Here is a 21,701-nt window from a genome sequence, read left to right on the forward strand (position 1 = left end):
CCAACGACTCAAGTAATTTCCAAAATATAGGCTTAACCACTATCCCCAGCCCTTTTTTATTCCATTTAGTAGCTGATGACATGCCCCATGTCTTTCTGTACACCAGTTCAAATCTGGTCCAAGCTACCGCCAATTTCTTAATCTGGAAACTGGTAGTGATTCTTTAAGAAACTGTTGCTACCATAGTGACAGGTTCTTAAAATGGTGGCAATAAGATATACCTGAATTTGTTGCCCATGTCAATAATTTTACTAAAACTGGCTTAATGCGTGCCTGAATTAGGCACAGGTAGTTCTAAAATGACCTGGATGTTGTTAAAGCATTATTGAATTCCCCAGACTCTCTATAGAGGGAGTGTTATACTTGTCCAGGTAGTTGCACCCACTATGTCTCAAACAGAGCCTCACAGTCAGCAATATCCACTGGCTATATGGAAAAGGTCTGTGTCGTTTTTTGCTTTTTCAGACCTAAATGTGACTGATTGGTAGTGTAACGGAACCGTGACCCAATCCAAACCGTATTGTCAGTATCCATTAAGTATCTGTCTTTCACCTCCAGTGATGGTGAGTACCGTCACAGAGAGTATTCGGAGTCGTTCTACATCCAGCCACCCATAGATGTAATATCAGTCTGCAAAGGTCCAGTTTTTAAATGCAGCAAATTAAAACAAACAGATACATGTTAGCATGCGGGTAACATGCTGTTAGCAATATTGCTATCAATCAGGTGGGCTCAGTGCTCCTTCATGACTGGAAGCTATATTAATTCGTCAGGCCCTACATATGGAAGGATAACATCTTCTCACCTGCAAGAGACACCTGTTTCGGCATTGACTACAGAGTCATTTTGAGAAGGATGACGTAGAATGCTATCTCTCTCCACCATTTCTTCATACTTAACTCTTTGACACCTTCATCCTTGGAGGGGAGCCACAACACACATCGCAAGCCCTCGAACACTGCAGTTCCAGGCCAGATCCCTAGGACCAGTTCCGTTCTGCAGTGGACCCTAAAATAAAGGCCCACCTTCTCTGCAGGTAGCACCACATGCCACACCATCCTACCTATGTGACTTTTGTCACCCGGCCACCGCCGCTCCCACTCCTAAGCTGGCTGTTCCTGCTTCGCATTACTCCATTCACTTCAACAACCAAAGGGTTATCCTGAAGTTGTACACATGGTTTCCCAAGTATTTTCACACCATTCTTCACAAGAATCAAACCAGACCTTTCCACTTAACCAATAACTACTCCTCATTCTGAGTGCGGAACTCCCAAGTCTAAGGGGCTTTCACACTTGCGGACCGTTCAGATCCACCTGTCAGTTTTTCAGGCGGATCTAAACAGATACCCCATGCATCTTTATGGGGCATCGGATGTCAGTGGAGACATGTCCGCTGACATCCATCCGATCCAATCCTGTTCGTCACATCTGGATGGATGGAAACCCTATTTTCCATCCGTCCAGCGAATGGGATCGGATGGGATCAGATGAGAATGGACAGGCGGTCCGTTCTCATCCGATTCCCCCATAGAGGACAGCGGGGTTCTGACAGCTCCGTCTCCGCACACAGAGCGGAGATGGAGCTGTCATCCGCCTGCTCAGCGGGGGATCGACGGATCGATCCCCCGCTGAGCAGCATGGCTCTGTCGACAGAATGGAGCCGTGTGAAAGGGGCCTAAGGCAGGCCATAGATAGTGTGAATTTCTTTGGGTTGCAGGAAAGAAATTTGCACGATTCCCCCATTAACACAGATAGCGTTAACAGGGGAATCCCTCCCATTGAGTCATTGTCTTCTCCCAGCAGGGGGAGGGGGAGCTGTCCCGGCCAGAAGAAGACAGTGATTATCGCTAGTGGCTATAGCAGCCGCTTGCGATAATCGCAACCGAATCCAGCAAGCTGGTTGTACCCAAGTTGATCGATCAACTCGGCGCATTCAGCCTGCCCATTAATTATTTAAATCTCAGCCGGTTCCTGCTGAACCGGACCGTGATTCGAACCATGTATGGGCAGGCTGAATGTACCAAGTTGATTGAACAACCAATTTTACATGCGATTATCGCTAGGGGCTGTTATAGCTACTATAATCACTGTCTTCTCTCAGTAGGGACGGATTCCTCCCTTAGTCCCCCCCCCCCCCCCCCCTGTGCCAGGAGAACACAATGGCTTGGTGGTTGGGATAGCCCTGTCAACACTACCTGGAAAAAAAATTTGCTCCATCTATGACTGGCCCAAGGCAACTACATAATGAAATAAAGAAAACCGGATGTAAACAAGCACAAACTCATTGTCTCATAAATGTAATATTAGCTATTCATTTAGAGAAACATTCACATTTTTATTAAACTATCAACAACCCTGTTTAAGATTTGTTCTCTTCTGACGTACTGTCACGCATTCTGCTGCATTTTCAAGGCAAATATACCCTTCTGTGAAAAAGCATTGTTTTTTACAGTGGTCTATGCATGCTATATTTTTGGCATGTTGACCCACATTTACAGTATTTAAGCCTGTCCGATGGAATTGTCACAAGAAATATAGCATATAAATGGCATTTAAAAATACATGCATGAATAGATAGTAAAAGGCCTCTAGTGTCTAGTGGGATGGGCACAAAGTATACTGTTCATAGACTCAGGATCAGTGCTGTATTTTGGCCTAGGCCGACAAGGCCCAGGCCTAGGGCGGCACTTTGCAGGGGGGCAGCAAAAAAGCTGCCCCCCCCCTCCACCTGAGACTCTATTGGCCACTGGTAGCAGAAATATATTACTGTAAATGATTTCATTAGCGCAAGCATATATTTCTGCTACTATCACACCTATATATGTCTAGGGGTATATATACAGACATATATGTGTATATATACCCCCTATACACATGTTCAGATGTCATGTCTGACATCAAACATGTCCTCAAAAAAGCACTGGCAGTGGCAGCCCCTGCAGCATGAAAAATGCTTGGCTGGTGAGAAGCCATATTCCTGTCCCGAAGCAACTCAGAGAGATGATCATTTCTCTATAGCGGTCACCCTGCTATGGAAGGGTTTTGTCACCCTTCCATAGCAGTCACTGTCAGTTAACCCTACACTACACTACGGTCCCCTTACACTTAACACTTTCCCTACAGAAACTAAATTTTTGAAGCTAACTTAAGTGTAAAGGAACACTCTAACCTTTCCTCACACTAATAAATGCTAAATGACACTTTTAAAGTAAAATTAACAGAACTGCTTCCACTCTCTTCCATGTCCAGTATAACAATGCTAGGAATATGGGGGGGGGGGGGGCGATCCTTTATACTGGGGGGCGTATTCACTAATGATTGGTCTAGGGACCCCCTAGTCACTCCAATCACATTCCTAGCATTCTCCTGCCCCCTCAATTGGCTTTTGCTAATGGTTCTGGTCCAATCACGGGCTTTTAAAGCCCATTTCCTGAAGCATTGCATTTTGGTCGGTTCTGGTTGCCAAATTCCGAACTTTTTGGGCAAAAAGTTCTAAATTCGGCCGAACCTCGAACACCCAATGTTCGGGCCGAACCGATGGTGGACCCGAACCGTTCGATCATCCCTAGTCATGATGTCGCTCTGGTCCTCAAAGGCCATAGAAGCGATCAAAGAGGATCTACTCTTTGATCGCCTCTGGGACTAGCTGGCCACACCGTTGGATCTTTTTTTGGGTGGTAAAAGGAAAGGGTAAGCCCGAAAAACACCAGTGAGAAGCGAGCAGGGAATGTCCCCTCCTGCTGCTTCTGAAAGTGTTCCAGTGGCTTTCATGAGAAAGTCGAAAACAATACCGGGGTTATGGCTTCAGCCATAATCCCATTAAACCATTTTAAAGCCGCAATATATATATATATATGTATTGTGGTCTTAAAGTGGTTAATAAAAAGGTCAATTGTTTTTAGAAAACTAAGACTGTTTTTACACTGATCAGTTTTTCTTCCATTTTTGCGCTAAAAAAAGTGGAATAAAAATGCAAGACAATTAAATCCCATGGAACTCTTCACGCTGGTCAGTTGCGAGTCTGTTGCATTTTTCAAAGCAGGGATGAGCTTGGGCGTGTTCGAGTTCGTACATGCCTGATCCCGCCAGGAAGCCGACACTGCACTCCGTTAATCACAGGCAGTGAGACATTTGCAGATCCGCAGCTGCACAGACCGGGAAACGTCTCAGTGCTTGTGATTAGCGGAGTGCAGTGTCGGCTTCCTGGCGGGATCAGGCACGTACAAACTCGAAGCTCATCTCTATTTCAAAGTCCTGCTTGCTGCCATTTTGGTGCAGTAAAAAAAAAAAACACACCACCCCATTGAAATGAATGGAAACTGCTTTAAAAAGACATCAATAATTTCAATGACGTCATTCAGCTATTTTAGGAGGACAAACACTATGACTAATCTCAAGGTAAACTGTCTACTGGGCGCTCCATGAACTTGTCAAGTCAGCAAAATCAATTAGGAGGGGTAAGGACTAGGAAAGAAGGAAGTCTCAGAAAGATCTGGCCCAGGGCCATGAGCTTTGAACCTTTTACCCTGTATGTATGAATAACAAAAAATAGTTTAATGTTAAAAGCTTTCCCATTCATATGGAGTATAAAGGTTCAAATCTCATGCCCCTGGGCCAGATCGTCTGGATCCTTTAATAACAGGTATAGTACTATCCAGGGCTTTTTTCAGCGGGAATGCGGGGGGACGCAGTTCCGGTACCTCTAGCATAGAATTTATGCAATGGCAAGGGGTACTAGAGTGTGCTGGGGGGTCTACTGATGCTGGCTGGTAGGAGAATCTATGGTCACTTAGGGATCTATTGTTGTGGGGGGTCTAATGTTGCTGGTGGGGGTTGATTGTTGCTGGAGGGGGTTGATCCTCTACTGTTGAGGGAGGTCTATTGTTGGTAATTGGGGTCTATTGTTGCTGGGATAGGGGTATTTTTTTGTGGTGGCTCATTTGTTGCTGGGGGGCATCTAATGTTGCTGGTTGAATCTTTTGGTTCTGGGGGTCTATTTTCTGATGGGGAGCGGGTGTCTATTGTTGTTGGATGCAGGGGATCTATTTGATTGCTTTTCTTGTTATCACTATCAAATTCTATACAAGTGACTTGGTTCGGTATTCTCTAAAAGGGATGGTACTGGAAGGTGGTTAGGGGGTGAAACTAAGGGACGGTGCCGGAGGTGGGTTGGGGGCGGAGACAAGGGGTGATTCGAATGGAGGGAGTAGCTGCATCTATTCTCTGAGAAAAAAAGCCCTGGTGCTATCACTGTTTAATCCACCCTTATGATCATCAACACCATATCTACCTCTAAGAAAGGAGATATATTATTTTGTTGGCTTGTCTTTTAGTGACACACTTCCCATCTTCATCCTGGCTTAATTAGTAAATCTCTGTGTACATTTTCTTATGAGTGCGGAGAAAAAAATGGGCCTCTTTATCATGTTCCCTTTGCTGAAAGGTTCCTTTCAAATGTAGCTAAATTGACTTAATTAACACAATGCAATTAGGTAAATGGGTTTAAGTGTCCCAGGTGGCGCATTAACACCTGCCATTAGTACCTACACAAATCAAAGAGCATCTGGAGGCCGTAGCATATGTTTTTGTTTTCTTATATGAGCATATTTAAAACCAATAGATAAAAAAAAAAAAAACCCAGCAACTAGGACATTTCAAAAATGAGTTGGCGTACTTAGGAAGGGAGGGAAGGAATTATGAAGTGGAAGACAATGGAGGACTATGTGCATAACAACAAGGAGATGACTATGATGTCCATGTATTTACTGATTGAAATTCAAGGCAGTTGTAGCTCTTGTAAGTCTCCAGTGGAAATTATGTTAATGGATGCTGGATGAAGAGATTTCCTTTAAAAAGAGCATCTTGTCTGATAGAGCGTGCCCGCTAGCAGAAGGATAGCTTCATTCAGAATCTGGGCTTCTGCCAGGATACAATCAGCTTCTTCATAAATTCCTCTCTTGTGTTAGCCACCCACAGTACAAGCTCTTCCTCAATATGTCCTTACACGTGCCGATCATTACAGGAGATGCTGTTTTAGGCTTAAAGTGGTAGTAAACTCTCAATATTTTTACCCGCAGTTAAGCCTGTAATAAAGCACACGGGCTCCTTGCTAAGCGGAGTTTGTTTGCTTGGCAGGGGATCTCTCCGCTAATCTCCACTGAGCAGGCAGATGACAGGTCCATGTCCGCTATGCTATGCAGAGCGGACACGGACACAGTCCCACTCTCCTCTATGGGGCAATCGGATGGAAATGGACCGCCTGCCTGTTTTCATCCGATCCGCCAGACAGATGGGGAATAGGACCTCCATCTGTCTGTTTTGGGCGGACGGGATCGTATCGGATGGCGGCAGGTGTCAGCGGACATAGAAGAGACTGGAGGGTCCAATCAGGTCTGCCTGAAAAACTAACAGACCTGATCAGACAGCCTGTGTGAAAGTGGCGGTAGGTAAAATAGATATCTCCTAAACAAGCACTGTTTAAGGGATATTCTAGAGAGCAGCCGGTGATGACACTGGCGCATGTACTCTAAAGGAACAGCATACCCGGGCTGTGTGCCATGGGCTGAGACTTCCGCGCACATGTACAGGAGGGACATCATGCCAGCTCGGGCCATTCAAGCTGCGACGGCCTGCGAACCCAGAAGAAAGACTGAGTGAAGATGGAAACCTCTGCAGCATTGACAGCGTGCTGCTGGAGGGCTTTGTTTCAGTGCATACTAGCACTGCTACTGCAGTGCATACTAGCACATTATGATATTGCCTTGCAGGAATAAACTTTTTTTTTTTTTTTTTTTTTTTTAAAGTTCAACATTTTATATAAAAAAATAAATAAATGCACATCTTTTTGCATGTAGAAAAAAATGTGCATTTATTATTTTTTTACACTGGTGCTTGTAAAGCATTGCACCCACAATCAGGAGCTCACCGGTGCAATGGCAGGCTCCTGCAGACTCTCAGTACACTGTCTGCCTGTAAAGGTAACAGTGTGTGGAGCTGCGCTAGCCAAATAAACAATGAGGAGTAATAAGAATTCAAAAAATGTGGTGAACATGTGAAATGGTAAACAAGATGTGTATAATAGGTTAAATCTAGGAATGTTGAACAAAGTGTGTGTAGTCTAAAGATGATGTGGCAGTAATATGCAATTATGAAAATATAATGGTGAGTCAAAAACAAACACAAGCAAAATAATTCCCTATCTGTATAGTCAAAAAAGGTGATGAAGAATAATGTTGAAAAGTTTTAAGAAAGTGAATAAACAATGTGACGATGTACCGTATATAGTCGAGTATAAGCCGACCCGAATATAAGCCGGGGCACCTAATTTTACCACAAAAAACTGGGAAAACTTATTGATTCGAGTATAAGCCTAGGATGGGAAATGCAGCAGGTACTGGACCCAACTGGACCACCAAGAGACCCAAAACAGGGGTTGCGGGCATGGTGCAGGGGCTGCGGACATGGTACAGGAGATGCAGGGCTATGGGCATGGTACAGGAGATGGTACAGGAGAGGGTTAGGCATGGTACAGGACATGGTTCAGGCATGGTACAGGAGATGATTCAGGCATGGCACAGAAGATGATTCAGGCATGGCACAGGAGATGATTCAGGCATGGCACAGGAGATGATTCAGGCATGGCACAGGAGATGGTACAGGAGATGGTACAGGCATGGCACAGGAGATGGTACAGGCATGACACAGGAGATGGTATAGGCATGACATAGGAGATGCAGTGCTGCGGCATGGTACAGGATGTACCATGCCCGCAGCACTGCATCTCCTTTGGAGATGCAGGGGCTGCAGAGGAATCTCACCTTTCGGTGAAGCGCCTTACATTTTAAAATGGCGCCGCACGGCGCCAACACGTTACCGTGCATGCATCTTCTGCCCAGGAATAGCCGAACGTGTATGGGCTTTCCCAAGTGGTGGCGCATGCACACTGACCGGGGAACTAAATAAAACACATCCAATAAAAAAAAACCTAATTTCTTCATCAATTTAGGCCAATATGTATTCTACTACATGTTTTTGATTAAAAAAAAAAAAAATCCCAATAAGCGTATATTGATCTACAAACTAGAGGATATATTTATGGAATTAGTATTTTTACTATATGACACTGACTGGCTGGGAAGGGGTTAACATCAGGGGTGATCAAAGAATTAACTGTGTGGATCAGTGTTTCTGCTATACAGGAACACAGGATCCATGCCTTCTGTACTGACAGAATGACAATCCGCCTTGTTTACATAGACAGGTCGCCCTTTTGCCTGTGTACAGAGCAATCAGCGGAGGCTGGCGGACATCGAGTCTGCCGGACCTGCTGATGAGCTCAAGCTGTGTAGAATTATAGTAGGAGCGAGTCGGCAGCAGCGCCCATTCCCGCCCGATACCCGAAACCACAGGATCATGTACCGTATATACTCGAGTATAAGCCAACTTTTTCAGCATGTTTTTTTTATGCTGAAAAAGCCCCCCTCGGCTTATACTCGAGTCACGGTCTTACTTTCCTTTTCCCGGTCAGTGCGCATGCGCCGCCGCTCCGGAAAGCCCGTACACGTTCTATTCCCGGACAGAAGGCGCATGTGCGGTGACCTGATGGCGTCGGGCGGTGCCATTTTTAAATGTAAGGAGGAAAGGTAAGTGAGACTCCACCGCACGAAGCCCCTGCATCTCCTCAGGAGATGCAGTGCTGCAGGCATGGTACAGGAGAGTCTACCATGCCTGTACCATCTCCTGTGCCATGCCTGTTCCATCTCCTGTGCCATGCCTGAACCATCTCCTGTGCCATGCCTGTACCATCTCCTGTGCCATGCCTGAACCATCTCCTGTGCCATGCCTGTACCATCTCCTGTACCATGCCCACAGCCGTGCATCTCCTGTACCATGCCCACAGCCCCTGCACCATGCCCCTGCACCATGCCCGCAGCCCCTGTTTTGGGTCTCTTGGTGGTCCAGTAGCTGCTGCATTTCCCATCCTAGGCTTATACTCAAATCAATACGTTTTCCCAGTTTTTTGTGGTAAAATTAGGTGCCTCAGCTTATATTCGGGTCAGCTTATACTCGAGTATATACGGTATATATATGTGATCCTGCGCAGTGCGGCCACCCTGTAGCAGTCTGCAAGCAGTAAAGCAGAACTATCCTCTCCTCCACTCCAGAGCTGTGGTGTCCCAGAGCTCCCTTACTGACCGCTGACATCTTTGACCAGTCTTCTTCCAGGTACCATTCTACTGTTTTGATTGACTGAGCCATGCTGATATGACTCCTGTGCAGGAGTTCATTCATCTCAGCAGATGCCGAAATTGTACACTGAGCTGTATGTTCAGATAGGCAAGTAGGAAACTTTAATAGAGAAGAGATATAGTCCCTGGAATACACGAAGACTGGTGCAGACAGATTTAGCGAAAGTGTCTTGCATTCGTTCTAACCATGCCGCAGCATTAACCGAATTCATGTACCAGTCTAGAACTTGTGCATGGATTTGATGCATGTTGCGCCAGTTTCAGAAAGCACACAAGACAAGTTTGCAAAACCCATCTGCACCAGGATCTTCCCCGTCTGTACACCAAAAGAGAGTTTTTCTTAATTAGTTCTACTTTCGTAAAACGAAAACAATGCAAACTGGTATTTTATTTTAAATTTGGCATAGGCGTTGCGCCACAATGAAAAAGTGGCGCATTTTGAAACTACCTAAATTTGGTGCACAAATCTCTGTCAGAACCAAAAGTTCAGATCCTTCCCTGTTGCAGATCCTTCATAAATTTGGCGCAAGAGATTAACAAGATGGATTAACGCCAGAAAAGTGGTGCAAATAGTATAACCAAAGTGCAAGTGCTTCACCTATGGTAACACGGGTTTATTAGGGCGGTAGTAAACTGCTAAAGAATATTCCACCAAATGGTTCCCTGCCGGATAATAGTATAATGTGCTAGTATGCATGGAAAATTAGCACATTATGAAAGACTTACCTTGGAAGGAAGCCCTCCAGCGTCATGCTGTCACCACTGCAGAGGCTTCCATCTTCACTCGGTCTTCCTTCCGGGTTCACAGGGTTTGACTGTTTCATTGGCCAAGCCGGGATGATGCATGCATGCGGTAGTCATGGCCACAACACGGCTCCTTCAATGGAGTGCGCATGCTTTGGTGATGGCACCGGCTGCTTCTATAGTAAATATCTCCTAAATGGTGCATGTTTAGGAGATATATACAGTACCTACATGTGAGCCTTATTATAGGTTTACCAGTAGGCACAAGTAAACAATAAGGAGTTTACTACCACTTTAAAAAGTGTATGGGGAATTTTTTATTACACACACATTAACATAACTGAAGCGTCTACACTTTGATTATACTATTTTATACACTTAGGGCTCTTTCACACAGTTCAGATCCGCTTGTCAGTTTTTTTGGCGGATCTGAATGGTCCCCCCCATGCATGTCTATGGGGCATCGGATGTCAGTGGAGACATGTCCACTGACATCCGATCCGTCAAATCTGGATGGAAGGAATCCCTATTTTCCATCCCTCCAGCGGATCGGATGGGATAGGATGAGAACGGAACCAACGGTCCGTTCCCATCCGATTACCCCATAGAGATGTATGGGGAACTGACAGCTGTGTCTCCGCACACAGCGCGGAAAACAGCTGTCATCCTCCTGCTCAGCGGGGGATCGGCGGATCGATCCCCCGCTGAGATAAACTGAGTCCGTCCGACGGACGGAGTGTGTGAAAGGGCCCTTAAAGGGCAAGCCACACATTTTTTTTATGTTACCTGGTTAGAGCTAGGCGCCCTATATGTTTTTTTTTTGTTTAGAATAGTGGTGCAGCAGCTTTACTGAATTTTCCCCAGGATGCCTCTTCTGCACTAAAAAACTGCCTGCTCGCAAATTTTTATTCTGGGAAATTCATGTTCCACTTTCACAGGCTGTGTGTGACGGGCATAGCGGCCCGCAGGAAACTCAGTAACGCTGAGCAGGGTGGAATTGATTTAAATCATGATTTAAATCACTAGTAAAAAGGCTTCATTTAAATCAACTTGATTTGAGGACCAGTTCACATTATAGAAACGCAGTCTGGATGCGTTCCAGGCGCTTTTCTGCATGCGCGATTTGGATGTGTTCCAGTGCATTTTTAACATGTTTTTGGTGCGTTTTTTAAGCAGTCCAGTGCATTTTCCCCCCTCTTTACTTAATTCTAAATAAGGACATGTGCGTTCCAGTGCATTTTTGATGCCTTTTACAGCGTTCCAGTACTGTCCAGTGCAGGAAAATGCTGCATGTTCTACCTTTTATCTGGAACTGGGACACACTGGAATTGCAAGCACTGGTGTGAACTATACCAATAAAAATGATATAACCTACTTTCAATGCGTTTTTGATGCAGAAAAAAAACAAAAAACTCACTGGACTGCATGTCGTGTGAACATCCAGGGGAAGTGATTATTGCTAGCGGCTCTGCAGCTTCAGAAGGAACCGACCGAGATTTGAACTATTAATGGGCAGGCTGAATGTACTAAGTTGATTGATTAATCAACTTGGGTACAACCAGCCTGCCGGATTTTCTTGTGATAATCACTGCTTTCTCCCTGTGGGGATAGCAATGTAACCCATCATCACAGGCAGTTGTATACAATCCTAGAGAGCAATGTAACCCATCATCACAGGCAGCTGTATACAATCCTAGAGAGCAATGTAACCCATCATCACAGGCAGTTGTATACAATCCTAGAGAGCAATGTAACCCATCATCACAGGCAGCTGTATACAATCCTAGAGAGAAATGTAGCCCATCATCACAGGCAGCTGTGTACAATCCCAGAGACCAATGTAACCCATCATCACAGGCAGCTGTGTACAATCCTAGAGAGCAATGTAACCCATCATCACAGGCAGCTGTGTACAATCCTAGAGAGCAATGTAACACATCATCACAGGCAGCTGAATACAATCCTAGAGAGCAATGTAACCCATCATCACAGGCAGCTGTGTACAATCCCAGAGACCAATGTAACCCATCATCACAGGCAGCTGTGTACAATCCTAGAGAGCAATGTAACCCATCAACACAGGCAGCTGTATACAATCCTAGAGAGCAATGTAACCCATAACCACAGGCAGCTGTGTACAATCCCAGAGACCAATGTAACCCATCATCACAGGCAGCTATGTACAATCCTAGAGAGCAATGTAACCCATCATCACAGGCAGCTGTGTACAATCCTGGAGAGCAATGTAACCCATCATCACAGTTAGCTGTGTACAATCCTAGAGAGCAATGCAACCCATCATCACAGGCAGCTGTATACAATCCTAGAGAGCAGTGTAACACATCATCACAGGCAGCTGTGTACAGTCCTAGAGACCAATGTAACCCATTATCACAGGCAGCTGTATACAATCCTTGAGAGCAATGTAACCCATCATCACAGGCAGCTGTATACAATCCTAGAGAGCAATGTAACCCATTATCACAGGCAGCTGTATACAATCCTAGAGAGCAATGTAACCCATCATCACAGGCAGCTGTGTACAATCCCAGAGACCAATGTAACCCATCATCACAGGCAGCTGTGTACAATCCTAGAGAGCAATGTAACCCATCATCACAGGCAGCTGTGTACAATTCTAGAGAGCAATGTAATCCATCATCACAGGCAGCTGTGTACAATCCTAGAGACCAATGTAACCCATCATCACAGGCAGCTGTGTACAATCCTAGAGAGCAATGTAACCCATCATCACAGGCAGCTGTATACAATCCTAGATAAATGTAACCCATCATCACAGGCAGCTGTGTACAATCCTAGAGAGCAATGTAACACATCATCACAGGCAGCTGTGTACAATCCTAGAGAGCAATGTAACCCATCATCAAGGCAGCTGTGTACAATCCTAGAGAGCAATGTAACCCATCATCACAGGCAGCTATGTACAATCCTAGAGACCAATGTAACCCATCATCACAGGCAGCTGTGTACAATCCTAGAGAGCAATGTAACCCATCATCACAGGCAGCTGTATACAATCCTAGAGAGCAACGTAACACATCATCACAGGCAGCTGTATACAATCCTAGAGAGCAATGTAACCCATCATCACAGGCAGCTGTGTACAATCCCAGAGACCAATGTAACCCATCATCACAGGCAGCTGTGTACAATCCTAGAGAGCAATGTAACCCATCAACACAGGCAGCTGTATACAATCCTAGAGAGCAATGTAACCCATAACCACAGGCAGCTGTGTACAATCCCAGAGACCAATGTAACCCATCATCACAGGCAGCTATGTACAATCCTAGAGAGCAATGTAACCCATCATCACAGGCAGCTGTGTACAATCCTGGAGAGCAATGTAACCCATCATCACAGTTAGCTGTGTACAATCCTAGAGAGCAATGCAACCCATCATCACAGGCAGCTGTATACAATCCTAGAGAGCAGTGTAACACATCATCACAGGCAGCTGTGTACAGTCCTAGAGACCAATGTAACCCATTATCACAGGCAGCTGTATACAATCCTTGAGAGCAATGTAACCCATCATCACAGGCAGCTGTATACAATCCTAGAGAGCAATGTAACCCATTATCACAGGCAGCTGTATACAATCCTAGAGAGCAATGTAACCCATCATCACAGGCAGCTGTGTACAATCCCAGAGACCAATGTAACCCATCATCACAGGCAGCTGTGTACAATCCTAGAGAGCAATGTAACCCATCATCACAGGCAGCTGTGTACAATTCTAGAGAGCAATGTAATCCATCATCACAGGCAGCTGTGTACAATCCTAGAGACCAATGTAACCCATCATCACAGGCAGCTGTGTACAATCCTAGAGAGCAATGTAACCCATCATCACAGGCAGCTGTATACAATCCTAGATAAATGTAACCCATCATCACAGGCAGCTGTGTACAATCCTAGAGAGCAATGTAACACATCATCACAGGCAGCTGTGTACAATCCTAGAGAGCAATGTAACCCATCATCAAGGCAGCTGTGTACAATCCTAGAGAGCAATGTAACCCATCATCACAGGCAGCTATGTACAATCCTAGAGAGCAATGTAACCCATCATCACAGGCAGCTATGTACAATCCTAGAGAGCAATGTAACCCATCATCACAGGCAGCTGTATACAATCCTAGAGAGCAATGTAACCCATCATCACAGGCAGCTGTGTACAATCCTAGAGAGCAATGTAACCCATCATCACAGGCAGCTGTGTACAATCCTAGAGAGCAATGTAATCCATCATCACAGGCAGCTGTGTACAATCCTAGAGACCAATGTAACCCATCATCACAGGCAGCTGTGTACAATCCTAGAGAGCAATGTAACCCATCATCACAGGCAGCTGTATACAATCCTAGATAAATGTAACCCATCATCACAGGCAGCTGTGTACAATCCTAGAGAGCAATGTAACACATCATCACAGGCAGCTATGTACAATCCTAGAGAGCAATGTAACCCATCATCACAGGCAGCTGTATACAATCCTAGAGAGCAATGTAACCCATCATCACAGGCAGCTGTGTACAATCCCAGAGACCAATGTAACCCATCATCACAGGCAGCTGTGTACAATCCTAGAGAGCAATGTAACCCATCATCACAGGCAGCTGTGTACAATTCTAGAGAGCAATGTAATCCATCATCACAGGCAGCTGTGTACAATCCTAGAGACCAATGTAACCCATCATCACAGGCAGCTGTGTACAATCCTAGAGAGCAATGTAACCCATCATCACAGGCAGCTGTATACAATCCTAGATAAATGTAACCCATCATCACAGGTAGCTGTGTACAATCCTAGAGAGCAATGTAACACATCATCACAGGCAGCTGTGTACAATCCTAGAGAGCAATGTAACCCATCATCAAGGCAGCTGTGTACAATCCTAGAGAGCAATGTAACCCATCATCACAGGCAGCTATGTACAATCCTAGAGAGCAATGTAACCCATCATCACAGGCAGCTATGTACAATCCTAGAGAGCAATGTAACCCATCATCACAGGCAGCTGTATACAATCCTAGAGAGCAATGTAACCCATCATCACAGGCAGCTGTGTACAATCCTAGAGAGCAATGTAACCCATCATCACAGGCAGCTGTGTACAATCCTAGAGAGCAATGTAATCCATCATCACAGGCAGCTGTGTACAATCCTAGAGACCAATGTAACCCATCATCACAGGCAGCTGTGTACAATCCTAGAGAGCAATGTAACCCATCATCACAGGCAGCTGTATACAATCCTAGATAAATGTAACCCATCATCACAGGCAGCTGTGTACAATCCTAGAGAGCAATGTAACACATCATCACAGGCAGCTATGTACAATCCTAGAGAGCAATGTAACCCATCATCACAGGCAGCTGTATACAATCCTAGAGAGCAATGTAACCCATCATCACAGGCAGCTGTGTACAATCCTAGAGAGCAATGTAACCCATCATCACAGGCAGCTGTGTACAATCCTGGAGAGCAATGTAACCCATCATCACAGTTAGCTATGTACAATCCTAGAGAGCAATGTAACCCATCATCACAGGCAGCTGTATACAATCCTAGAGAGCAATGTAACCCATCATCACAGGCAGCTGTGTACAGTCCTAGAGAGCAATGTAACCCATCATCACAGGCAGCTGTGTACAATCCTAGAGAGCAATGTAACCCATCATCACAGTTAGCTGTGTACAATCCTAGAGAGCAATGTAACCCATCAACACAGGAAGCTGTATACAATCCTGGAGAGCAATGTAACCCATCATCACAGGCAGCTGTGTACAATCCTAGAGACCAATGTAACCCATCATCACAGGCAGCTGTGTACAATCCTAGAGACCAATGTAACCCATCATCACAGGCAGCTGTATACAATCCTAGAGAGCAATGTAACCCATCATCACAGGCAGCTGTGTACAATCCCAGAGACCAATGTAACCCATCATCACAGGCAGCTGTGTACAATCCTAGAGATCAATGTAACCCATCATCACAGGCAGCTGTGTACAATCCTAGAGATCAATGTAACCCATCATCACAGGCAGCTGTGTACAATCCTAGAGATCAATGCAACCCATCATCACAGGCAGCTGTATACAATCCTAGAGAGCAATGTAACCCATCATCACAGGCAGCTGTATACAATCCTAGAGATCAATGTAACCCATCATCACAGGCAGCTGTATACAATCCTAGAGAGCAATGTAACCCATCATCACAGGCAGCTGTATACAATCCTAGAGATCAATGTAACCCATCATCACAGGCAGCTGTGTACAATCCTAGAGATCAATGCAACCCATCATCACAGGCAGCTGTATACAATCCTAGAGAGCAATGTAACCCATCATCACAGGCAGCTGTATACAATCCTAGAGAGCAATGTAACCCATCATCACAGGCAGCTGTATACAATCCTAGAGAGCAATGTAACCCATCATCACAGGCAGCTGTATACAATCCTAGAGAGCAATGTAACCCATCATCACAGGCAGCTGTATACAATCCTAGAGACCATCAACACAGACAGCTGTGTACAACAACAATGTATCACATATGCAATGTGTTTGGAAACATTCTATGCACCAGATAAATAAACACACTGATATCGCTATAAATAACCCGCAGATCTGTAAATGACAGTTTGGGTTGTGATAAAATGATAGAAGCAGAGGAAGTTCGGTAATCTCCAACTACTATTTGTTTACAGCGAGCATGTAATCCCGTGGGGGTGAGGTGCGATTGTGCGGCCTGTGGGGGGCGCTGTCCGCTATGTCCTGTGCGGTGACATTTCCTGTGTTGTACAAGTCGTGTGTCTCGTCATTAGAAGTGCTGGAAGAGGCATGAAAAGCCCCGCAGTCTGCTCGCAGTTTTGGCAAAGATGGATTTGTCCCGGAGGTCTCCGGCTTCCACCTGCGATGGATGGCAATGCTGGATCGTACTGTGCCTCTGCCTGGCACTCTACCAAGGTAGGACAATCCCCCCTCTGTTCCCACTACACTCACCAACGTGCTCCATTCCCTGGCTGCTTTCCCGGACCACACTGCTGGGGAGAGGAGGGGAGAGGAGGGCACCTGGACAGGGCTCACATCTATACACCACCTATCCCTACATCTCCTGCACTACCCTATTATCTCCTGCACTACCTATCCCTACATCACCTATTATCTCCTGCACTACCTATCCCTACATCACCTATTATCTCCTGCATTACCTATCCCTACATCTCCTGCTGCTGCACCACTTATCCCTACATCTCCTGCACCACCTATTATCACCTGCACTACCTATCCCTGCATCTCCTGTACCACCTATCCCTACATATCCTGCACCACCGATTATCTCCTGCACCACCTATCCCTGCATCTCCTGCACCACCTATTATCTCCTGCACCACCTATCCCTACATCTCCTGCACCACCTATTATCGCCTGCACTACCTATCCCTGCATCTCCTGTACCACCTATCCCTACATATCCTGCACCACCGATTATCTCCTGCACCACCTATCCCTACATCACCTATTATCTCCTGCACCACCTATCCCTGCATCTCCTGCACCACCTATTATCTCCTGCACCACCTATCCCTACATCTCCTGCACCACCTATTATCTCCTGCACCACCTATCCCTGCATCTCCTGCACCACCTATTATCTCCTGCACCACCTATCCCTACATCTCCTGCACCACCTATTATCTCCTTCACCACCTATCCCTACATCTCCTGCACTACCTATCCCTACATCTCCTGCACCACCTATTATCTCCTGCATCACTTATCCCTACATCTCCTGCACTACCTATTATCTCCTGCATCGCCTATCCCTACATCTCCTGCATCACCTATCCCTACATCTCCTGCACTACCTATTATCTCCTGCACTACCTATCCCTACATCTCCTGCACCACCTATTATCTCCTGCATCACCTATCCCTACATCTCCTGCACTACCTATTATCTCCTGCATCACCTATCCCTACATCTCCTGCACCACCTATCCCTACATCTCCTGCACCACCTATCCCTACATCTCCTAGGAGCATGACCCTGAGAGCCAACTCTGATCACCTTCCTCCGGGGGGCTGCTTGTGTCTCAGCATATTAAAGGGGTATTGAACCCAAAAGCAAACCTTTAGTATATTGCAGCCTACTGCCTTTTAACTGTAATGGTTGTTCTTCAATTGAACACGCTGTCCCGTAGATGTAGCTGGTAGAGGGCTAAGATGAACCATTTGCCAATGACAGGGGTACTTCCAATGGTACAATGGTCAGCTTTTAGTTAAGTAAAACTTTTATCCCAAAATGGGGAAGAAAAACCCCACAAAACTGTTTGCTGTAACTGATTATATGGTGAGCTGGAGTTTGTTAGTGTATTTAAATCTGTTATTACATCTAACATTGGGACACCCTAATTACCACTGACTTACTTCGGTATTCACCTGGTGATCTGGCCAGTAACACATCTCCTGTATTCCAGTGCCCCAACTCAGGACAGTGACACCTTTGGACAGCACCATTGGTAATCTGGGGGGAGGGGGAGTGTTAGATGTACTAGCAGATTTAGATGAAAACTGAAGCCAAACTCCAGCTAACACTTTATAAGCAGTTACAGCATATAAAAATGTATATAATGTTTGGGGGTTCTAAGTCATTTTCTAGAAAAACATATTTTTTACATTTAGGAGAGAAGTGTCAGAATTGGGAAGTGATTATCATACATATAAGGGCTCATTTTACAGAGATTAGTATTTTAGCTGACTGTCATTGCTAAATCTCTTTAACTGAAAGCAACTGTCACTTTTCTGAAAATCTCTATCTTGGGGTGTTAGCTTTGTGAATTGAGCCCTTTGTCATAGAATTAATTATATTGATATGAAATGACATTTCGTAGTGTTCAGTGGTAATTGATTGTACAGGGGGCCCTGACTTGTTAGGAATTCATGCTTCCACCCTTGTGTAAAGGATGGTGTACACACTTGTGGCATGCTTTCGACATGAGTTTGTGAAACATTTCAGAGGAATTTAAAGTGGAACTTCACCATAAAGAGGAAGTTCTGCTTTATACCCTCTCCCCCTCCTCTTCTATTTTTGGCATTTTTTTAGGGGGGTACCTGGTTCTGACCGGTACCTGTTTCCACTTCCAGTCAGAGATCACTGCCATGCTCCGCCGGAAGTCCCCCCACCCCGCCTGCAATCTCCTGAAACCCGTCCCAGGAGGCTACTGGACCATTCACAAAGTGCAGTGTGGCTCGAGCATGCGCAGTGGGCTGTGACTCCTTGTGGCTTCACAGCCTACGGTAACCTTTCTGGTGCTGGGGAACCAAAGATTTTTTATTTTTTTGTTAAAAAGGCTGAAGAACCGTTTTAATTTCTCCCCCCGCGCTATAGCCAAAAGTCGGCTACAGGGCAGACCTTAATTGCCAGGAGGGCGTCCATGTATGTCCTCCTGTGCATGAGCTGCCTACATGCACCCTGCAGAGCGTGCGCGGCCCACTCTGTGAGTAGTCTATGAGACTCGGCTGATCCCAGATCGGAGTAAGGGGCTGGGACCCATGTGTTTAGCTGTCAGCCGATGACGTGATGTAATCAGCTTTTATTTTTTTCCCCTTACGCTGTCAGCGTGATGAGAAAAAAAAGCCGATCGCCGGCTGAGGTCAGAGGGACATCAGTCCCAAAGAGGAAGAGCACCAGTGCCACCTACCAGTGCCCACCAGCGCCACCTACCAGTGCAGGTCAGTGCCACTGATCAATGGCCACCAGTGTTCCATCATCAGTGCTGCCTATCAGTGTCTCCTACCAGTACCTATCATTGCCCATCGATGCCACCAATCGGTGCCACCCATCAGTGCCCACCAGTGCAGCCTATCAGGGCCCATCAATGAAGGAGAAATATTACCTGTTTGCAAAATTTTATAACAAACTATAAAAACTGTTTTTTGTTTTTTTTAATCACCCAGTGGTGATTAAATACCACCAAAAGAAAGCTCTGTTTGGAAAAAAATGATAAAAATGTCATTTAGGTAGAGCGTTTGCATGACCGCAAAATTGTCATTCAAAGTATGAGAGCACTGAAAGCTGAGAATTGGCCTGGGCAGGAAGGGGGTTTTGGTGCCCAGTAGGCAAGTGGTTAAAATGCTGTGTAGACCGTTTCCATGTATAGGAAGTGTGCATGTTTGATAATCTATTATCTAATAGCAGTTCTATTAGATTGTAAGCTTGCAGGAGCAGGGCCCTCCTAACCCTCTTGTAATAAATTGTATTGTTGCTGTATTGTCACTCTTTATATTGCAAAGTGCTGAGCAAACTGTTGGCGCTGTATAAATCCCTTATAATAATAATAATAATATAATAATAATAATAATCTATAACTACTTTACCTGTAAAGAAATTATTTCATGGTGTACACAAATGTATTTTTGGCCAGAAAGTTACTTAAAATTAGCGATCGACCGATATCGTTTTTTATTGCCGATACCAATATTTTGGTCATTGCATATCGGTATTGCCTGATATTTTCATACATTAAAAAATATTTTATTTATTTATTTTTTTTTTTTTTTACAGGTACTCTTGTGGAGGGATCTGGGGGTCAAAAAGACCCCAAAACCCCTCCTCTGCACTTAAAACCATTCAAAACGCCAAGTTTGGCTGTTTTGAATGCTGTATTTTTTTTTATTTGATGCCGAGTACCCGGAAGTGATGTCATGACATCACTTCCGGGTGTTTACATGGAGACCCGAATGCGGCTTTGATTGGGTCTTCTCTTTGCCGGCCGTGCAGGTAGGATGCCCGGGTCTCCCCCGGGTGAGCCGCGGAAGGGGGGGGAGGGGAACAACACGTCCCCTCCCGCTCCTTTCAATGACAGCCGAGCGGCTTCTCAGCCGCATCGGTTGTCATTACAAGACAACCGACTGTGTCGGCTATAGACACCAGTACCGGGGTGATGCCTCCAGCTGCAGGCATCACTCTGGTACAAGCACTTTTCCGAAATACCTGTAACCTCAGGGGCCGATTCCGATATATCGAGGAAAGTGCATATCGGCCCTCAATATATCGGCTTTGCTGATAATCGGTCGATCCCTAATTAAAACACCCAGAAAATGTACGTTTTCTGAAAGCAGAGGCCTTGAAGAATACAAAGATAGTAGTTGCAATTGTTTACGTCACATGATATTTGCGCAACTGTTTATCAAATGCTTGTTGGTTGATTTACTAAAGGAAAACAGACTGTGCACGTTGTGAGCGCAGTTGCACTCTTTTTTTTTTTTCTTTCTTAGTAAATGCCAGTGTGGTAAAGCTTCACTATGTAACGTATACCCAATCAGGTGCAAGCAAAAAAAAAGCCTTTTGCTTGCACATGATTGGATGATGGAAATCAGCAGAGCTGTTCCACCTTTACTTAGTTCTGGAGGAAAAGATTGCAATTGCACTTGCAAAGTGCACAATCTATGCCTTTAGTAAATAAACTCCATATTTTCAGGAAAAAATAGAATAAAATACATTTTGGTGCAAACACACACAATATATAACATGTAAGGCTATAAATTATTTTTATGGCACTGTAATAATAAGGGATAGCCTTATATATCTAATCTGTTGAAAGGTTTTATTACAGCAGATTTCACGCTATAAATAATATTTAAACATGTAAGAAAAAGGCATAATGAT

At 45.1% G+C, this 21,701-nt stretch overlaps 2 protein-coding genes across 3 annotated transcripts in view; one reads left to right on the forward strand and one right to left on the reverse strand.

Annotated features, from left to right (window-relative positions):
- CDH23 (cadherin related 23) overlaps positions 1–21,701 on the reverse strand; it is a 1,628,602-nt gene that overhangs the window by 225,621 nt on the left and 1,381,280 nt on the right. The window lies entirely within an intron of this gene.
- The window catches only part of VSIR (V-set immunoregulatory receptor), a 70,213-nt gene continuing 65,325 nt past the window's right edge, over positions 16,814–21,701 (forward strand). The window contains exon 1 of the mRNA XM_082268016.1: positions 16,814–16,996. Within this exon, the coding sequence (XP_082124142.1) occupies positions 16,909–16,996 (88 nt within the window). The 5' untranslated portion in view covers positions 16,814–16,908. The remainder of the gene's footprint in view (positions 16,997–21,701) is intronic.

The sequence above is a fragment of the Pelophylax lessonae genome (assembly GCF_965119305.1).
Source record: "Pelophylax lessonae genome assembly, chromosome: 9".
Classification (NCBI taxonomy): domain Eukaryota; kingdom Metazoa; phylum Chordata; class Amphibia; order Anura; family Ranidae; genus Pelophylax; species Pelophylax lessonae.